The sequence below is a fragment of the Diadema antillarum genome, unplaced genomic scaffold (assembly GCF_040938485.1).
Source record: "Diadema antillarum isolate AM-2024a unplaced genomic scaffold, OU_Dant_1.0 seq00000810_RagTag, whole genome shotgun sequence".
Lineage (NCBI taxonomy): Eukaryota > Metazoa > Echinodermata > Echinoidea > Diadematoida > Diadematidae > Diadema > Diadema antillarum.
The window spans coordinates 1,239,930-1,259,993 of record NW_027271690.1 but is presented as its reverse complement, the minus strand read 5'-3'; the positions used below and the strand labels follow the sequence as shown (position 1 = coordinate 1,259,993).

Genomic DNA, 20,064 nt, shown 5'->3' with positions numbered 1-20,064 from the left:
GATACTCTCTTTCAACTTAATGTGGAGTATTACTGTTCATTTCTACTTGCCTAAATTATGATAAGCCACACTGGGACAGCATTGTGAAGACAGGCTTACAGCATATATTAGGGTCTCATTTCATGAAGGATGATACGATGATAGCAACTCATGCTAGAATGACAACTTCTTGGAGCAACAGCCAATAAGGAAGAAGAATTCTTACCATGGTGCTTGCGATTTCAGCAAAAGTTGCTGTCATATAGAACTTCTTATGAAATGGAGCCCAGAACTCACAACAACCATGAATGTTAGTACTGTTAATACACTACCATTATTCAGCAATGACAGATATCACAAAATCATTCAGACACATCCATCACAGTTTCAATTATAATTCATGTTACATGGTCATCACCATCATTACTTGGTACTATTTTTTTAATCATTACGTGTACTTAACATGGCCGGCGCCACGTTTTCGGAGGGGGGGGGGGGCAGTTTCTTCTGGTGCCACTTGCAGGTTTCATCAGCTAACAAGCAAAAAAAATCCACTCCTACTTCAAGGTTTCAGCAGCTTTTTTTTTTTTTTTGGGTGCCATTTCCGGGTAAATGTGGGGGGCCCCAAATTGGTTACACCGTATGTATTCCTATGTGTTGTGCAAAAAAAGTGGTTGGGCCCCAGCCCTTCTCTCACCCCCCCCCCCCCAAACAACGCTAACATCATATCTTACCCTTTTCACAATGCTCTGCAATTCATTCTTTCCATCCAACATTCTTGCCAAGTCTTCAACGTCATCAACGATTTGCACTTTATCCCCTTGATGAAAGCTGGGCACCTAAAGGAAGTACAACAGAAGAGAAGATTACTCATTCTAGGATGTGTAATTGGTACATGAGAAACAGCAGATTCAGATCCTGGTTTAAAGGGGAATTCCCAACCTGTTTAAGTTACCATGAGTAGTTGGAAAAGAAAGAGTGACATTTTAAAAGCACATCAGACCAAGTACTGTATATGTCGAATATTTTGCGAGGTTTTTATTTTCGCGAATTTCACGAGTCTAGGTGCTATTCACGAAATTAAAGACACACGAAAATATTGACTCTGATCCCGATGTGGATGTGACGCACGCGTGTACATTTCTCCGTTCAGTTCAAGACTCCACGATCGCGAATTTAACCACTCGCAAAATCGTCAGGAATTCCCGATTCGTGAAAATTTAGACTCGCAAAATATATGGCGCATACAGTAAGTAAATGACCTACATGAGACTGCGCAAACCCAAATTAGGTCAAACCAATGAGCTCTATCAAAACCACTACTAGCAGAAGAAAAACACAAACATAGCTGATGGCAAGGGTACTGACCTTTCGAAGGGTAAAAGAGGGCACCTCCAGAATACGAGGCTCATCTGTGGCCTGGACAGAAACAGTGACCATACCCTTGTCACTTAGGGCCAAAACTTTGCACTCTTTCCCCGATACCTAAAAAAAAAAATACGAAGGTAGTAACAACAACAAAAGTGTAATAGAGGTAATGAGTGATACAGACTAAAAGATGAATAATAAAATTGAGTTACTGCAAGGCATTATTAAATCTCTGGGAAATCTGGATATGCAAGCAAGTTGGTATTCTCAATCATAATTAAATCTCACATGGATTTGCATAGATGGGACAATGCTTGAGAGTATCTGCAAAATGCAAAGACTGTGATAAAGAAAAAGGTAACTGAACATTGTTTTCCTTGTTTGGAAATTTGTGTGCCAAAATGACACAACATAAAAATCACTCACACCATGCTGTGACATAAATTTAATTTTTTAAATTAAATTTTAAAAAAAATTAAATTTAAATTTAGATTTCCACAAAGCTCAGAAAGTTGTATCATTGCAATGCATTTAAAAGAAAGCAAACACAACATCGTTTATTGAAAATGTACCTCTCGTTAAATAAGGGCAAACAATTGTTACTGTAAAGCAAGGCTCATACAGTATAACAAATTATCATTGCACTGCACAGCATTGAAACAGAGAAATGACGATATAGCATAATTACCTCTTGAATAGCAGAGGTCTTTTGGGGTGGCAGACAATTCTTGCTCTCCTTGTTGGGGGCAATGACGGCACTATCATGAACTCGGATGTCATCATCCTCTCCTGTATGGGAAGGAAATAATTCACAGTAATGTCAATTCATTAAAAAAGTAGTCCGAGCAAACAAGCATGTGTGACCGTGAGAGCATATCAGTGGGCATGCTTTCTTTGCTTACTACTGTGTGAAAGTGGATATCATCGTGCAAGTGTTTTTTTGCGCTCAGCAGGGTAAGATGAATTTTGAGTGTCTTAAATTCCATGAAATCAAAACACAAAATAGCGTTACATACTGGGGAAAACATTTTGCATGCTTTATTTTCGTGCTGGTTTCTTGATGCATGAAATGTGTGAAAATTTCCACACCATGAAAATTTCCACTTTTTCAGTATCACGTAGGTCCTGATGAAAGCAACTTGATGAGGATTATTTAATCCTTGTAGTCCAAAATGACTCACAAGAGACTTCTTGAGGAGGGACCTGTTGCATTGTAACACCTAAGTATCTCATTTACATTACGCTACAGAGAAATGAAGGCTCCCTAAATAAGCCAGTTCGGGGTTGTAACAAGGAGATCATGACGTCACAGGTCATCGGGTCAAAAATACCAAAATCTCAGCGTTCGCCGATCCTATGTCCGGTGTGTCAGTACGCGCCGCACGTACTGTGTACAACGCTATGTGATTTTCGTACATGTGTTTGCATACTCTTTTTCTTGACGATCGTACTTCATTCTACCGAATAAAATAGCGATTTTAACGTGTTTTTCTGTAAGTCAAGGTGAGGATGGACGAGGAACAGGGAGTTTCGATCGATGATATCAAACTTTGGACAGTTGGAAGGTTGAGAGACTTTCTGAAGGAGAGAAATTTGAAAGTTTCTCGGAGGAAGGATGAGCTTGTTGCGTTGGTGTATGCAGCTAAAACGATGCCTCACCTGGTCCCAGCCCCTGCCCGGCCGTCGACTGAGTCGAAGTCGGAGAAGTACGAGGATCTTTTGCGACTCAGGGCTGAGGAAAGCCTTCCAGACCCCAACACTCTGACTGGGTGGATTTCAGAGGTAAAGTCTTTACCACAATGGCCGCCAACTATGTCATTTGACATTGGAGAGTATCTCAGATCTATTGACAATGTTGACTTGCGACAAAGACTGATGGCGGATTATAAAGATGGGAAGGGGTACTCGTACTTCGAATCCGGATGGGTTAAGGAGGTGGAGTTCCATCCCATCTCTGAGAACAGCGAGTTCTGTTTCCTGCGTACGGAATGTCGCCCTTCGCAGCGGATCAGAAATATTCCATGGAAAGTTTGGGTGGCCATTGGCAAGTCGTCGGGAACAGTAAAGAGTGCCTACTGTACATGTTTTGCTGGGTAAGCTGAGGCTGAGCTTATTTTTTCATGTCAAAGATGACAAAGTCTGTGTAACATGTGAAAGTCGAAGTCATGAGTGCTAAAACTGAAACTATAACTTAAGTTGTGCGTGCAGGACTCCTGTAACCTGTGTAGGGCTGGAGCTTGTTCAGGACAGTAAGAGTTTAACAAACGAACAGGACAGTTCTATAGTATAGACAAGGAAATAAATTTATAATTAAAAGTCTATGTCCTATGAAGTTGTTAGTGGTGCCGTGGGTGTCACATGTGATGCCTGATGATCAGATTAAGCAGATAGTTTCTTTAAGACTTTATGAAAACTTCAAAACTTCAAGGCATATACAGCAAAAACAAGTCAATACCTAGAAAGAGTATACAATTATCAATTGTTTATAATATGTAGACCTCTTCTACACATTTATATTTTTCTTTATCGGTCACTTGATATTTTGCTAACAAAATCTGATGTGAATGATCACAGTGTGCCAGAGTCTGTCCACTTGTAGTATATTATAAATGCAGATATTCTATACCTGCACCTGTATTAAAAATCTGCATGTCAAGTCTTCGTATTCCATCAGTGCGAGAGTACTTATTATTGTCATTACTTAAGATATCGCCTCAAAAATTTCTTTATCATTAATTTTGCCCTGTAGCTACATTCATCGTATTATGTTAATGAAATCCTATTTTGACTGAGACTGTATGTCATACAAAATAATTTTTTCTCTCATTTTCATGATTTTCCTTACAGTTTCAGTGGAACATGTAATCATGTTGCAGCCATACTGTTCAAGATTGACTTCGCTTGGCGCAACGGCCTCACCAACCCAGCTTGCACATCACGTGAATGTGGATGGGCAGCATTCGGCAGCAAGCAAGCTGTAGAGCCCAAGAGGATCAGCGAGATGACTTGGAAAAAGCCCTTGTTTTCCAAGCAAGGTAAGGACATGGCTTAGTCTCTGATTTTTTTATATTTGAATATATTATGCAGCTTTGTTTGTAACCTGATAAAATGAAGCAAATTTCCATCCAGTATTTGTTTTGTTTTGTTTTTTGTTTTTTTTTACGTGACATGTGAGATGTACAAGATAATCTTCAAGTACCCTTTACAGGGCTTAAGCATTTTTCACTTTGTCATATAAGTATTATAGCTAGTAGAAAAAAAAAAACATTTCATGTTGTAAAGCTAACATTTGCCTGCATTGGTGACACAACAGATGCTCAGGCACAGGAATACAAAGTACTGAAGAGGCAACATGAACATAAGGTTGTTTTAAAAATATTTGAAAGTTTTCCGCTTTTCCCACATGTACGGTAAACATTTACACACATATACACATGTAAAGACACACAAAATTGAATATTATGTTTTTCTATTTGCAGGCCCTTCTAGAGATCATGAAGGCACCAATCCTAGTGTGAGGCAACTGTTTTCGCCGATAGAGGCAAGGTCAAGTGGAACAAGGCCCTCTTCAACACTGGAGAAGCTAGTTGCGGCTCTTTACTCTGACTTTGAGGAGGCAGCTTGCTTTCAGTATGCTCAACAGGAAGCACCATCTGCGTCATTTGCCATTGACCCATCATCGGACTTAAATGTACACCATGAGACAGAAGTGGCCACGACTGATCTTCCCATTCCGTTAACAACTTTAGCAGAACAATCAAACAGCGTAGAAGATTTTTTAGCCAATATTCCAGTATACTGTTCAAAAACCACCAGTGAGCTGGAGAGGATCACACGAGGACAGTCAAACAACGAGGCATGGTTCGAGCACAGAAAAGGACGCATTACGAGTTCAGTAGCGCATCAGGTGCTGACTAGAGAGAGAAGACTTCTCCAGAGCTCCGGCAAAGCAATCGACAGTGCTCCTTTGCTTCGGAGGGTACTGCGATATTCAACGCCCAGTAATAATCTTCCATCCCTAAAATATGGAAGAGAAATGGAGGATGAGGCCCGGAAAATGTATGCTAAAGAAATGAAGAGAGCGGGACATGCTCATTTACGGGTAGAGGAGTGTGGACTTCTTGTGAAAGAAGATCAGGTGTACATTGGAGCTAGTGCAGATGGGTTGGTAAGCTGCTCATGCTGTGGAGAAGGTGTTCTTGAAATTAAGTGCCCTTTGAGCGTTTCGGCTGTGGAGCCAACAAGCACCAATGTCCCCTACATAGACGAGATAGATGGACAGCGAAACCTGCGACAGAGTCATCCATACTATTCTCAAGTACAGTTGCAAATGGGAGTTTGGAAGAGAGGATGGTGTGACTTTTATGTGTATTCGCGCCACGGGAGCCTTTGTGTACGTGTGCTCTTTGATGAGAATAGATGGCAAGAACTCCTTGTAACATGCAAGGAATTTTTCATTTCAAAGGTCGCTAAGGAACTTGTCACTAAAGACATTTGGAATAACATGACACATGAAGAAAAGTGTGATGATGATCCTACGTGTAGTGATGATTGAAACAAGAAAATGAGAAATCAAACTCCAGTCCAGTTCACTTACATGTTATTTGTCAATTCTGATGTAAAGTAGCATTCAGAGGATTCAAATAAATAAGTTGTTAAAGGAGAAGTCCAAGCCAGAAGTAACCAAATTTAATGAGAAAAAGAAATATATTCCAAACAAAATGGTTCAAAAATTATGTGAATCAGATAAGAAGTTTTGACATTTTGAAATTTCCCATATTTTTTGCAAACACTTCTTGACCAGTCCTTATGAATATAGACTATGCTAGAATTATTGTAGTAGGTGAAAATAAATGCAATTTTCATAGGTAACCTGCTAGTGAATGTGTTACCCACTCATTATTTTTGCCTTCTTGGTTGACTTTTAATCCATCTGAACAGATACAGGTCAGGCAGCTCAGCTTTAAAATTTTTACAATTGATCCCCCACAATGTTAACCACTGAAAATTTAGTACTTTGATTGGAAATTCTACTCTTGATGTTGATTGGTATTTACATTTATGATGGTACTTTGGTTGATCAATTTAAATGTTTTTATGTTATACAGTGTAAATATGTTACGTGTATGACCAGGAAAATTTTTATTATATTCTGCTTTACATTAACTCTTTATGTGCCACGTTTGCACGCCCGACTCAGTCGACGGCGTGCCAACTTCGCATATTCTGCTCAACAAACAAAGCAGCCCCAACCGATCGATAAACCGCTAATCACTGCTAATCCCACGGCACAATGAAAGCGTTTCTCGTGCTTTTGTTCCTCTTATATACGACTTGCATTATATGTGGTGGTCGACTATCAAGCGATGTTCCCAACTAGATTTGCTTGTACATTCTAAGTTTCTGTCACGGTTTTATGTGCAAAAGTCATGCCTTTACAGTAATGTAGAAACTGGTCATTCAAAAGAAGAATTGAAAATAGATTCGTCGTACAATTTATATCGTAACAAAGCTTGGCATATACAAATCGAAAAAACAAAATTCTTTCTCAAAGCATAACTACCTTCGTGTCTCAGAATAACGTGGCACACAGGGGGTTTCCACCATGGCACATACAACAACAGAGTTAACATTACTGTTTTCAGTACATTGATGATATGGTCACATGGTCACAGAATCATTTTGCCAGTTATTTGATTGATACATGTATGATATGTACAGACAGCATGAGTTATTTTCATTTAGTGAGTACAGTTCATGCTCATTTGTTTGACAGAGGAAAAAATGGTTGCTCAGATGTAATGTTCCATTTTACTTTGTATACAGCAGTTACGGACATTCCTCACTGCATCTGCTCCTCCATATCAGTTTAGTCAACTGAAGCATTCCAATACATAAATGGCCATACTAGCAAGGTCATCATGCAAAGAATCATACATGTACCAGATGCTTTTCATTTTATATCTGCCTGGCCTGCACAGCTGATTACTCATCTGTGGACTGTCCTTAATAGTTTCACCATGGTTTTGTGAAAAAAAAAAATCTTTCATATTAGTTTCCCTTATTTTGAGTTCGTGTTTACAATCTGGGACCTATCAAGACTGACATGCAATACTAAGTTTGAGAACAAAATGCAGTTAGTACAATAGTCAGCCTTATTTGAATGTTTAAGCGATAATCTGATCCTAGACCTTGGCATTCCCCAAGATTGTGTTGAGTTTCGATGTTTTATATTTTGTTAATTTCTTTCAGTGAAGGAATATGATTTACATGTACATTTCTGGAAAATGCAAGTTACTAATAATTCTGTGAAGTTTCGAAATGGGATTTTTTTTTAACAGTAAAAGTAACTTATTTTGCTTGTTCACGTTTCATTCTGAGGACCGAACTGAAATCGTGACATTCATTTTTCTTTTTCGGGGGGGGGGGGGGGGGGGGGGGGGTTATTGATACTTGTATACCTATGAAATTCATTATTTTGATTAATACAAATAAAATGTCCTAGAACATCTGGTCAGTTTATCATGACAAACAATTCAAAGCAATCTTATTTTTCTTGTTTTGTATTTGATAGATTGGTGATAATTGTGATAGATTGTATCATACATTGTATTTGACCCGTCTTGATGTGGATTGTGTGTGTGTGTGGGTGGGTGTGCTTGTGTGTATGTGGATTGTGTGGGTGTGCTTGTGTGTATGTGACTGTGTTTATGTGTGTGTGTGTGTGTGTGTGTGTGTGTGTGTGTGTGTGTTTATTACAATATGAGTTTTATGATGCAACGATTATAAAGGAGGAAGAAGAAAATAAAATAGTGTGCACTGTGGAGAAATATGAGCGTTATTCAAAGTTGTCCATGTTATCCATGGAATTGGCAGTTGTAAACATAGATTAGAGACCATCTCAGAACCAACCAGTCCTTATACAATTTGGTCGCACTTGTTGACAAGTACATGTAAATTACCCCTACACTTGAATGTTGTAATGGTTTGTATTGATAACCTGTGATAGTTCACCAAAGAGATGGTCTGTAATCTACGTGTACATTTTATCCACCATACATACAAAAGTCTCACATCAGCCCCCACCACTCTACATGTAGCTCACACAGATCCTACCAAGTCAATTATCACATGTACCCCCCCCCACACAAACACACTCACTCACACACACACACACACACACACACACACATTCACACAAACATGCAATTACACACATTGTATACGTACAAATACATAAACTCGAAGACACAGGTCTGATATTTAGGAAGTGTTCATATTCTGTTCTATTACAAAGTAAGGAAATGTATAAAAATACATAATAATAGAGATGTCCAGTGATGAATTTGTGAAAATTACACACGCTGCTACACACCTGATATCTGCAATTGACTGATAACAGAAAAAAGACCCCCAAAAAGTTCACTTTCCTAGAACTAGGTTCAATTGGATGAATGATTAAAACGTCAGAGTGCAGGTATTTGGGGGAAATGATGATTTTTACTTGACTTTTGACCCTTTTATAAGTTTATGCATAGAGTAATTTTCAAGGTATTGAGAAAAAGTATAATTTCAGCATCAAATGGTAAAATAGTATTATCTAAACCTGGCCTTTGACCTTTGACCCCACAGTTCCAAAGAGAATCACTGCTAGGTAGAACATGCATAAATATGTAAGTTTCATGATAATACCTTCAGTTACTTTTGAGATATGGAGGAAGATGTGCAATTAAACACTTTCACTTGACCTTTGACCTTTTGGCAAGAAACTTACCACAGAATATATATTGGGTTATACATGCATACATCAAGTTAAAAAAAAAATCCTTCAGGCATTGCATAAATATAAGGAAAGTAGTGATATTTTGAGGAGTTGACCTTGACCTTTGACCCCAACTTCCCTACATAATCACTGCCCATCCGTACATGCATATATTCTAAGTTCCATGTAGATACCTTGAACCATTTGCGAGATATGGAGAAAAACATGAAATTTCAACCTTTTTTTCACAAAATAACCTGTGCCCTTTGACCTTTGACCCTAAAATCCAGACAAAGTATCATCCCCCCATGATATACCCGCATACCAAGTTTGATGCAAAACCACCCCACGGTTCTTGAGATATCGACTAAAACAAAACGGGACAGACGTACGGACGTACGGACGGACGGACGTCTGTACGTGAGTCCCGAAAACATAATGCCTCCGGCCACTTCGTTGGCGGAGGCATAAAAACGTTCCAGTTTTCCTTCTCACACATTAGAGTAAATGTAATTATCAAGCCTTTTACAAATCTGTGCAGGCAAATTCCTGTGCCATGATTTTTCCTGGGCTATTCACTACCAGCTCAGGATATTTTTCATACAAGCAGAAAATAGGCTAAATTTTCTAGATACTCAACATTGTTAAATTACAGGAGTTATCTCTCTGTATGAATTAGCACACGCAAGTTCTTAGGCCTGCAGGTATAAACATGAACTTATGTAATTTCAACTTATGTCATCCCATGCATGCTAACATGCAGATAAGTACCCATGAATTAAAACAAATATCCTTCCATAGACACATACATTACCTTTTGTCACTTCATCTATTTTACTGAGTTGATAGTTCCAGTCCACTTGATTTTCTTCAATGTGAAACTTATCTTATACTGTAGTCTAAAGAAAGGTTTACAAAATCTGATTGCATGTATACATAAATAAAACACTAATGGCTTTAAACATTTAAATCAATAAATGAAGCCCTTGAACCTTTCTAACATTCTATCTATCTTCACATGCTGAAGTGAAAGGATTTTTCACAAATGAGGAATTTGAAAAAAAAAACCCATCAAAGTGACAGAAAATGTCATACATTTACAGTGTACACCATTCTTTACTTCCTACTTAACTAATGCAGGTTGGAGATTAATCAATGCTGCACAAACAATGACAATGTCATCAATAAGAGGAACCATGGATAATGGCAAAGTGTGTTGCAAAATGTTAAATACTTTCATTCGCCCAATTGCCCTTTCCACGTGTATTCTGGCATTAGCTATTTTTTTGGTTGCAGCTACATCTTCTGGAGACTGTTGTTCCAAGCCTTTGCTAGATGCTGGGATTTCTAATCTAGCATGTCTCATAAGCAAATCCTCCCTGATAACAAAGCCTCTATCAGCCAAAATAATGTCACCTGCATCAATGAGATTCAGAAAACCTGATTCCCTAGTAATGTGAACATCAGTAGCTCTTCCTCCCCATGCTTTTGACAAGAAGCTTATCATTCCATTAGGTGCAATTGCAACCAAAAATTTCACAGTGTTATGTTTCTTGTAGTCAGACCAGGTGAGTGCTTGGAGTTCTAAATTCCTTGGTCTCTCTATAAAAATTTCTGTGCAGTCTATAGTACATCTGAGACCGTTGTATTTGTCCTTCAGTGAGTTAGGCATAAATGAGCTAATTGCTACCCTATCAGGCCAAAATATAAGGTGCTTTAATTCAGAGGCAAGAAATTTAATCCAAGTGTTGAAAATTTGTGACGCTCTACTTTGCGATATGTCGAATACACTTGCTAAGAATGCCAATGTAAGGGCTAATCTCAATTTCATGAGAACAAGCATGAACTCTTGTTTCGAGCCAAGGCTTCTCTTTGGTCCTGGTTTTGAGGGAGTTTTTTTTCCTTTAGGTGTACTTCTTGGTGAGGACTCTTTTTTCCCACCTTCCCAGTACCTCATCCGAAGCACCTTTGGCTCCAAGTAAGAATGTAGAGATTCAAACTGCTTTTTAGTGTTCATTCCTGTGTATTGCCGACATGTTTTGTCATTTTTCATGACAATTCCTTCCATGGTGAAAAGTGGCGTCTTTGTTCCTTTTGTTTTGCTAAGTTGCGACTTGGGCTGAATATCTAAAAGTTTTTCTTCAAGGCTTTCAATCTTGCGTTCCCTTTCTGCACATCCCGGACACTTAGCACGTGTTGCTTGATAGGTGTGATCCTTCAAACTATGATGTTGATCTTCATAGCATGATTGGAATGATGCAGGTACAGTCTCGTCAACTGAGACATGTTCTTCTACATGTATTTTTTCCAATGTTTCTTGTTCAAGTGTTGTCTCTGTTTCTGTTACAATCTCTTCTAGTATCCTTTTTTTCCTTTTTTTGCTGACATATGGTTCTCTTACTTTGGGAGGTTTTCGAGATGGCTTGATAGTACTGGATCCAGGTAAATCGTATCCAAGAAATTCCGTAGGATTAGGCCACGCTTCTGTAGGTTCTCCATCTTTGAAATGTCTTGAGCAAATTCGATCATTAGGTGTAGGAGCCCAGTTTTTCCCAGAAGTAGATTTTCTGTTCACACATTTTGTCCACTGCATTCGCCTCTCAATGTCCTTCTTCTTTGTAGGAAATGGGAATAGTGTGAAGGGTGGCTTGCATACACAACTACCAAACTTCAGTCCATGGATATCACATAGCTGGGATAACCAATTATCCAGTCTATATTGGCTATTTGAGCAGCCCTTGATTGCACATATTCGTCCCATACTTTCTGAAAAAGCAAATGAGAGAAAAGGATTAAAAAAAATTAATTTGCCATGATTTACGGTAGGATGAAATTAACGAATATTCATCATGACCCTAGCTATTCTAATCACAGATTTCTTTCACCAATAACTACATCCACCTAAATAATCATCCAGGAAATATCTGATAAATCTGAAAGTCTTGAAAGGAATATAAAGGCTTTTTAAATAGTTTACTTCTGTGGTTCTGCAAGTTACAACATAGATCTACTTCATTACTTGAATTTAAAGTTGTGAACATATTTGCGTTTAGTATTAGTTTACTTAGTCATCAATCGGTCTTCTTGTCAAACGAAATTGTAGCTATTTTGGACATCATCAGAATCCAAAATAAAACAACAATGTCAATGTCAAAAATTAGGATTCATTTTCGTTTTAACTTTTTTTTTCGTTTGTTTGTTTGGTTTTTTTTTTTAGTTAAAGAAGTCAGTTACTCAGTAGAAGATTAGGTCCAACTAAAACTAAGTGACTAGGGTCTAGGTCTAGATCTATATCATAGTCAACACTTGTGTACATGTGAGACTTAGTTTGGGGGTGTAGACCTACTTCATAACTCAACAGTTCAATAGTGCAACTGCAGATGCAATATGACAACGAATAAATACGTTTTGATTTTCAAGTAACGATTTTTTTTAAACGCAACGCGACGAGACGATCAGAATTCTTCCTCAAAATAAGTAGACCTATAGCCAACACATATTTACACATATCGGACCGATAAACATGATACGACGGCAGTCACGAGCTGGCTGACGGCAGACTTTGATTACCAGCTAAAGCCGTATTTACTGGAATATGAAATAAACCTCTTGACTTAAAACTAAATTGTGATACGATTTACAAGAAAATCGTCTCTTTTTTCGAAATATATCAAACTTACATTCGGAAAAGAAGCAGGAAGAAGAACTCTTTAGATCGACCGAGCGTAGGTAAACAAATGGGAGCTCACAGATTTTACAGAATTTTGGTATTTGTGACCCAGCGCGGATCTGGCTTCCGGGGTCAGTGCACATGCGCAGACAATAACCCCGAACTGGCTTATACTGATGAATGCAGCCTGGCATATAATTGCAAAGTGCATAACCGCAAAAAAAAAAACATTGAAGAATGAAACGCGAGACCCAGTGGGTCTAGCACTCACCTGAGTATCACAAGTTTACCTTCCGCATATTCTTGGAGACTAACAAGGAAGAACATAACATATGTGGGAGACTCATGGAAAGGGGGCATGGTGTCCATGTGTATATTTGCTTTCACACCTGCAATAATGCCTGCATAGTTTGCAGAAAATTTGACCACGTGTTTGCATGGTCAAATGCACGCCAAACACTGGAGTGAATGATGGCAATACTGTAGGAGTGGATATTTTCGTGAGAGTAATTTTTCACCCTCAGCCAGGTAAGTTGAGTTTTGCAAGTTTTTTCAATTCCTCAAAATCAAGACATCATGTAATGGAACATATGGCAAGCAAAAATATTTGAGTGCTTTTATTCTGGTGCTAGTTTCTTGTTGCACGAAATGCCAAAAAATGTCAACATTGCGAAAATTTCCACTTTTACAGTAGCTGTCTTGAGCTGTCCAACTACTGGCTAGCTCACTCACCCAACTTGGGAAGGATATCTGGGTAGTAGGATCCATCTGAACCATCACGAATGCTCTTGAGGTCCACCTTTCCATCCGCTCCGACCCTGTAGCGGTACATCTTGTCCTCGTACTTGCCTGGCCAACGCACCGCCACGGCCCCACGGTAGGCGGTCTCCTGCCAGCTCCTGACGTCGATGACATAACCTAAGCGCCTCGAATCACCCCCTTCATAGTGTTGTAGACAATCAAATTAACATCAGAATAATGCAAGTCATTTTACAATGTCACATATTCCTGTTATACTGTCTTTCATGTTGATAATGCAGAAAGAAGTTGCAGGTAGTCATTGCTTGACTGCACAGAAAAAGGTAAATCTGTCAACATTGTATGACAAAACCTGCTTAAATCCAGTAAAATTCTCTGCATTCTAAACTACATCAACTTGCAAACAAAGCATATGATATTGAATAGTCATTGGAGGCATTTTACAATGATTTATTTTATACAATTATAGTTCTCTACAGGTGTCTTGAGAAGTTGGTCTATTCCCAGCATTTGTAGGAAGACTTGTCATATAACAATGGTTAAGATTGGTTGCCTCAAAAGAATACCAGCGTCTAGAAAGTTCAAAAATTTTACAGGACAATCTCACCATCTTGATCTCCATATCTCCAGTCTTTTCCTCGCTGGACCTGAGCTCCTGGGAACAGCCCCCGGGCTTCTACCTGCCGGGCTGAATTTCTAGAGTACAACTTCGTCCTGAACAACAGCAAAAACACACATAACAGTACTTTATTACCAGTAGGCACACACTATTGCTTGGAACTCAACTTTTTGAGGCACATAACCAAAGGCAAAGGAATAACAAAAAATCTACTAATCCTGTGAGGAACTAGTTACAGTTGCACAGAATCTGGCTGCACAAAATGCCATGGTACTTAATAAACATTTTCTGCACACTGTAAACCGTTCCAAAAAAAAAAAAAAATTAGGTAACACATTAGAATCTTGCAAAACCTCATTAATTGTATACATAAACACATACAAATACATCATTTTTGACTGACATAATGACCGTGAAATGCTACGAAACACCATCACCGCTGCAGGTATACACAAGTTAGGTATCAAAAGATGTGCAAGACTCTAAAGAAAAAAGTCATGAAGTCTTGGGGTGAGGTGAGGGAGGGGGAGGGCATGATCAATGACTCTCCCCCCCCCCCCCCAAGTGTTTTTAGGGTTATCATGACTTTAATAATCATCTCAAAATTACCAAATACATTGGTTTGTGAGTACAATGGAGAAAAACAAAGACATCAGAAGTGGACCACAGATAAAAATTTTGGTTGGCTGTTTATGACAAATTTTATATTGATTAGTGAATGAAATAATCACAAGAATCTTACGGGCAGATTTTCAGCCGGCACATGATGTCTGAATGGGGGAAGGCTTGACAAATATTGACACAAACTCTACACATTGCACTTTATCATGCAGGAATTATGTGAAAACTGATTACAGGACTACTCGTTATAATTAAATAGAATTTGATTTTGTTTTTTAATTTGGAAATTTTGATACATAATATCAAACTTTCAGTAGTGAGTAAACAAAATAGTGACAGGAATGGAATTTGAAAGTTCCACGTGTATTCACAAAACAGCAATACTCGTAACAATCATATGCATATTACTAGGGAAGGTGATGATAACTATCTCACCTTTCTGAGAATTTTTATAATAAATGACGTATTGAACACTTTTCGAACAACCAAACTATGCAACTCTTCAAGCAACATAATACAACTATGTACAATTGTATCTCCCTTTGTCAATGAACTGCTGGCAAATCATTGAAATTAATGAGCAATGTGATAGGGAAAATGCAATTTCTTACTTTAAACCCAGCCAATGGAAATTTGAAAATTACAGGAATTTTATACGCAAGCCAAAGAGAATCATACGAGGACAAGCCCTATTTTTTCATCTAATTTGATTGTGATTGTGAACAGCACCCATTGCTTTGTGACATCAAATGAAACTTAAATTCTTTTAATTTATCATTTTCTTTTTTCTTTCTTTTTTTTTTCCTTAGAAACTTTCACTATACCGGTACTCTTAGTATGATGACGCTGCTTTGGGGTCAACTTTGACTTACCCCTGCGAGTCGCTGCTGACCAATCTGAGGAACTCGTGACCAATCGCATGACTGCCACTGTTGAAGCAGGGCTGGCACAGATTAAAATCGTAGCAGCGATAACACTGCCACCGTATGCCCCTTATGCTTTCTTGCCCACAACCTGAGCAGTGCATACCTTGATGGATAACACCTTGGAGTGATGATAAAAGACAAGACAGAGAATGAGGGTGTTAATGTTTGAGAAGATACCTCTGCATGGTGGATGATCACTTGTTTATAAATTTACATAAATGCAAATTCACATTTTCCAAAGGAATTCAGGTTAGCTTCATCAGAGGTCAAGCTCTGTCTGGTTTGTTTTGTTTTGTTTTTTCTTGTCCCTGTTTGAACCATGTGTAGTACACCCATAACAATCACCTCATATTGAAACATATATGAAATAATATAACACAGCATAACAATGAATAGAAACAGAAGACAAAACAGAAGATAATGAATAATTAAAAGTAGCACAATGCTTTGAGAGATACACTCTAAATAGAAACATAGTAGTACTGACATTATTAAAAGAAAAGTGAGGACACTGTGCTTCACATGTTTGACATATAACATGCTATTTACTTTACATGCAAAAACTAAGGTATTCAACAAATTATGGACTTATGAGGACTGTACACCTAAAAGTTGGAAGTACTGGTTAATTCATAATGGATGAAAGATTTGATTATCAAAGGAACATCACATATTTCCATTTCGCTACCATGTTCATAATTGATAAAAGACAGAATTCATTTGATGAGAATCAATAAGTTTACTTGCAGCTGTCAAAAGCAATCTAAAATCTAATATCAAAGTAAATTCTCTTCATCAAAATTCTAAAAGAGCTCAAATGAACATAAAATGCTATCAGTAAATGAAACTAAACACGTACCGGTATGCAAAATTATCATTGACTGATTAACAGATCTGGATAAAAACTATTGTTATTACTCAGTATCTGCTGAGCATTGCAGCCCCATCAGCTACTTTTGTTATGCACTGAATACAAATTATCGAACAATTATATACATTTTCAATCTAGAAAAAATAATGCTAGCGACATATTTGAAAGGGCCTGGAAAGAGGCATTGCAGTTCATCTAAGATATAGAATATCATTACATACTAAAGATGCACAAACATTTGCAAGCTTTCATTTTTGCCCTATTGTAGTTTCATGTCACGTGAAATGTGCAAAAAATTCCACCTCTACAGTAACCTCAAACTGCTAAGGTTCACTACATTAGCAGTAAATTTCAAATTACCAAATGTAGATATGTTCACAAACAATTATACTGGTGATTCACGATATACTGTTAATTTCTGAACATGTGTCAGTCAACATTTGTCTTCATATGGGAAAGCTGAAAGTCAAGTATGAAAGCCAACAGATTTTTGTTAGTCCCAAGTACTATGTTGACTTACGTGAGGTTTACCAAGTACTGTATCACTTTTTACAGTATCTAACTAAACTTATAAGTGCTTTACACATTTGACAAAATACATGCTATCCATTTAGCCATACCTGTGGGGGCATTGTCATACACGCAGAGGTCGAATCGACCCTGGGAACCAGCACGATAGTCATTTCTGTTTCCGTTGTCCCAAATGACAGTGACCGAGAGCGCTTGTTTTACTTCGATTACAGTCCCAACATGGCCTTCCTCAGCAAGCTTGTCACCATACTCCCAGTTTGGACCACGGACGACGCGTGTCCCTACAATGACCGACATTGGTGCTACATAGCCTCAGTATTCTCTTTCACACCAGGGGACCGTTCCATGAAACTTTTTGTCAGTGATTTACATTGACAACTGTTAAAAGCTACTGAAATCCTTGCGTCTGACTGGCTGATAGCAAATTCGTCGGTGAAAACCGACGACGAACTCCTTGATGAAACGCCCCCCAGGTCAGGACAACTGTCTATAGATAGAAGCCTTTTGACAGCAGATGCATCATCAGTGGTGAACTGAAAAAAGAATGACAAAACAGATGTTAGGCCATTAGCAGCCCCTATAATTAATAATACAATTTGAGTATTCGATCCGATTGCCACAAACAAAAACGGTTAAGTAGGTTCTACTCAGTAAATTCATCCCAAGAACTAGGTCTACCACAGATTGGAACGCACTCCCACTGACAGTCGAGTCACCAGCATCACAAACAAGACTCCTTCAAAGCAGCAATCCTCCACTATAGCTCCATTACATCAAAGAGCAAAGCAACTGGTTAAGTAGTTATTAAACTTCTCTCTCCATGCAATAAACAACAGCAGTGCACCCCTGTCCGGTTGGTCCCTTCATAGGGGTGCTGGGTGTTGGACAGTAACATAGAAGAAGTAGAAGAGGAAAGAAAAATAAAAATGCTTGATGAATTAAATAAGAGGTCTGAAATCAGTTCTTAAAATCATGTGCACTCATAAAATCTTTTAGATATTTCTTTGAGCTAACTGCAACAGCGACCTGTGTGAGAGTGTTACTGGTAAAAATACAGCGCACCAGTGTTCTTTGAACCAGACAGGCTTCCACAAATTGGTAGAGATAATCCTTTACCAAGGAGGATCCAGCTGACTTCCCATCACTTGATATTGATGACCAAAAGATCGGTCTGCATCTGGACGTCGCGGAAATGTTTCGCGGAGACTGCGTCTGGCTTCACGGATCCCCTCCTTATACAGACCGAAGTCATTGATTCGGGCTCCAGTGTGGATGCACTGCCAGCGGTCGCGCACAGATTAAACGTTACAATAAACCAAATTTCAGACAGCTTTTTTACATTCAAAAAAGTTTGACATGACATGACACATTATGTAACAATATTTGGGGTAAATTTCTCACATTGTGCAATCGAAATACTCACAGTAACTAGGTTATAACGCAGAAATTTTATCCATATCGCAACATCGCCGTTCGCTACCCCAGTAAGTCGCCATCTTGAATCTGTTAGCCAATCACATGCGAGGTACCGCGGTACGTGTTTTGATGAAAAAAAAACACGTAGAAACTACCTCGCATGTGATTGGCTAACGGATTCATATGTTTCTGCAGTTTGAACGTGACGATGCGACGGGTTGGTTGATGTGTGTTTTACATGTTTTTTTTTTTTTCTACCAAAATGTTGGATTATTCGTTAATCTGGTGAGTGTAGTGCATTCTTGCAATGTTGATTTTGCTATACAAGCTTAAATTTGCCGACCTAGGGCCGTGAATTAGACGCAATCGAGAAGGGTGAGGTACCTCACCCAATTTTCCATAGAGATCGTGGTTAAAACATCCACACAGCGATGGGTACTAATAACTTCCGTCTGTCTACGGAGGAGAGCGATAACATCAAAAAAATAAAAGACTCCTCTGGACAGACAGATCTTTCTGTCTATTGCCATGATATTGATGACTTCCAAAAGGCATTATTACGCCTAACCGTTACAGGAAGTCAAACTGTGGGAATTATTCCTAACGTTAAGTCGTTAGATGTCACCTCACTGTAAACATGTGCACCGAGAGCCCATCTGTGCTTCCAGTTTGATCAATGTGTGCACACCACTTTGACTACTAGACAACTAACAACGTTAGGCCCTATTTCAGGATTCTTTACTACTAACGTTAGTACCGTTAGTGCACCAGTTTTCGACAGGACCCAGATTTCGACACCCAGCAGATAATTCTTATTAGATTTTATACTCAGTACAAACGTCTGACTTCAACAATCAACCAAGTTATCAATCACATTTCTAGTCTTATATAAACACCGTTTGTCACTTGTCATCATAATCCGACGGTAGAATATTTAGGAGAAAAGCAACACAGTGTCAGCAGAAATTTTGATGTCGGCCATTTTTAGGTGTTCAAACAATATGACGCATTTTGTAAACATCGCCGTAAAATGAAATTCACCCATGCCGGTTATCTTACTTTAGTATCAGTTTGTTTGCCAAATCCTGATGTTTGATTTCATAATCGACTTTAGTAATTTCATGGCTGAATTCGTGATAAATGAGCAAACTTGCAGAAAGAGTTGGCTTTGAGAATGTGGCACCAGATTTCGACATTCCCATTATAAGACACGTATATAGAGGAAACAAGAAGTTCTTGCGCCGGTACTTTGCTGGTTTGCGTCCACAATGCAGTGTACGCATACTGTACGCGCCATGTGATTTATGCGTGATGCGCGCTGTGATTGTGTCGAAAAATGATGCTGGGTGTCGAAATCTGATGCCAGCGACGGCGTGACGGAAATTGCTAAAATTGAACACGAGTGTATTCAAATTGGAATTCGTTCAAGGCATATTATTATTGGCCTTTGTAGCTCAACATCATATCGAAATTCCGAGGTAAAACGGTGCAGTATTGATGGTAAACAAGGAAATGTGCTAAAGTGTCGAAAACCGGTACCTT

The 20,064-nt window shown here is 38.6% G+C and overlaps 2 protein-coding genes across 2 annotated transcripts in view; one reads left to right on the top strand and one right to left on the bottom strand.

Annotated features, from left to right (window-relative positions):
* Positions 1 to 17,403, bottom strand: part of LOC139739674 (uncharacterized) — a 35,621-nt gene extending 18,218 nt beyond the window's left edge. Inside the window, exons 1-7 of the mRNA XM_071650285.1 lie at positions 17,196 to 17,403; positions 15,651 to 15,822; positions 14,146 to 14,252; positions 13,512 to 13,718; positions 2,036 to 2,136; positions 1,348 to 1,464; positions 714 to 818 (exon numbers count right to left, since the gene is read on the bottom strand). Of these exons, the coding sequence (XP_071506386.1) occupies positions 714 to 818; positions 1,348 to 1,464; positions 2,036 to 2,136; positions 13,512 to 13,718; positions 14,146 to 14,252; positions 15,651 to 15,822; positions 17,196 to 17,403 (1,017 nt within the window). The remainder of the gene's footprint in view (positions 1 to 713; positions 819 to 1,347; positions 1,465 to 2,035; positions 2,137 to 13,511; positions 13,719 to 14,145; positions 14,253 to 15,650; positions 15,823 to 17,195) is intronic.
* LOC139739651 (uncharacterized) lies at positions 2,621 to 3,636 on the top strand. Its single transcript, XM_071650262.1, has one exon. The coding sequence runs from the start codon at positions 2,857 to 2,859 to the stop codon at positions 3,442 to 3,444; it is 588 nt and encodes a 195-aa protein (XP_071506363.1). The 5' UTR covers positions 2,621 to 2,856; the 3' UTR covers positions 3,445 to 3,636.
* Positions 17,404 to 20,064: the final 2,661 nt, after the last annotated feature.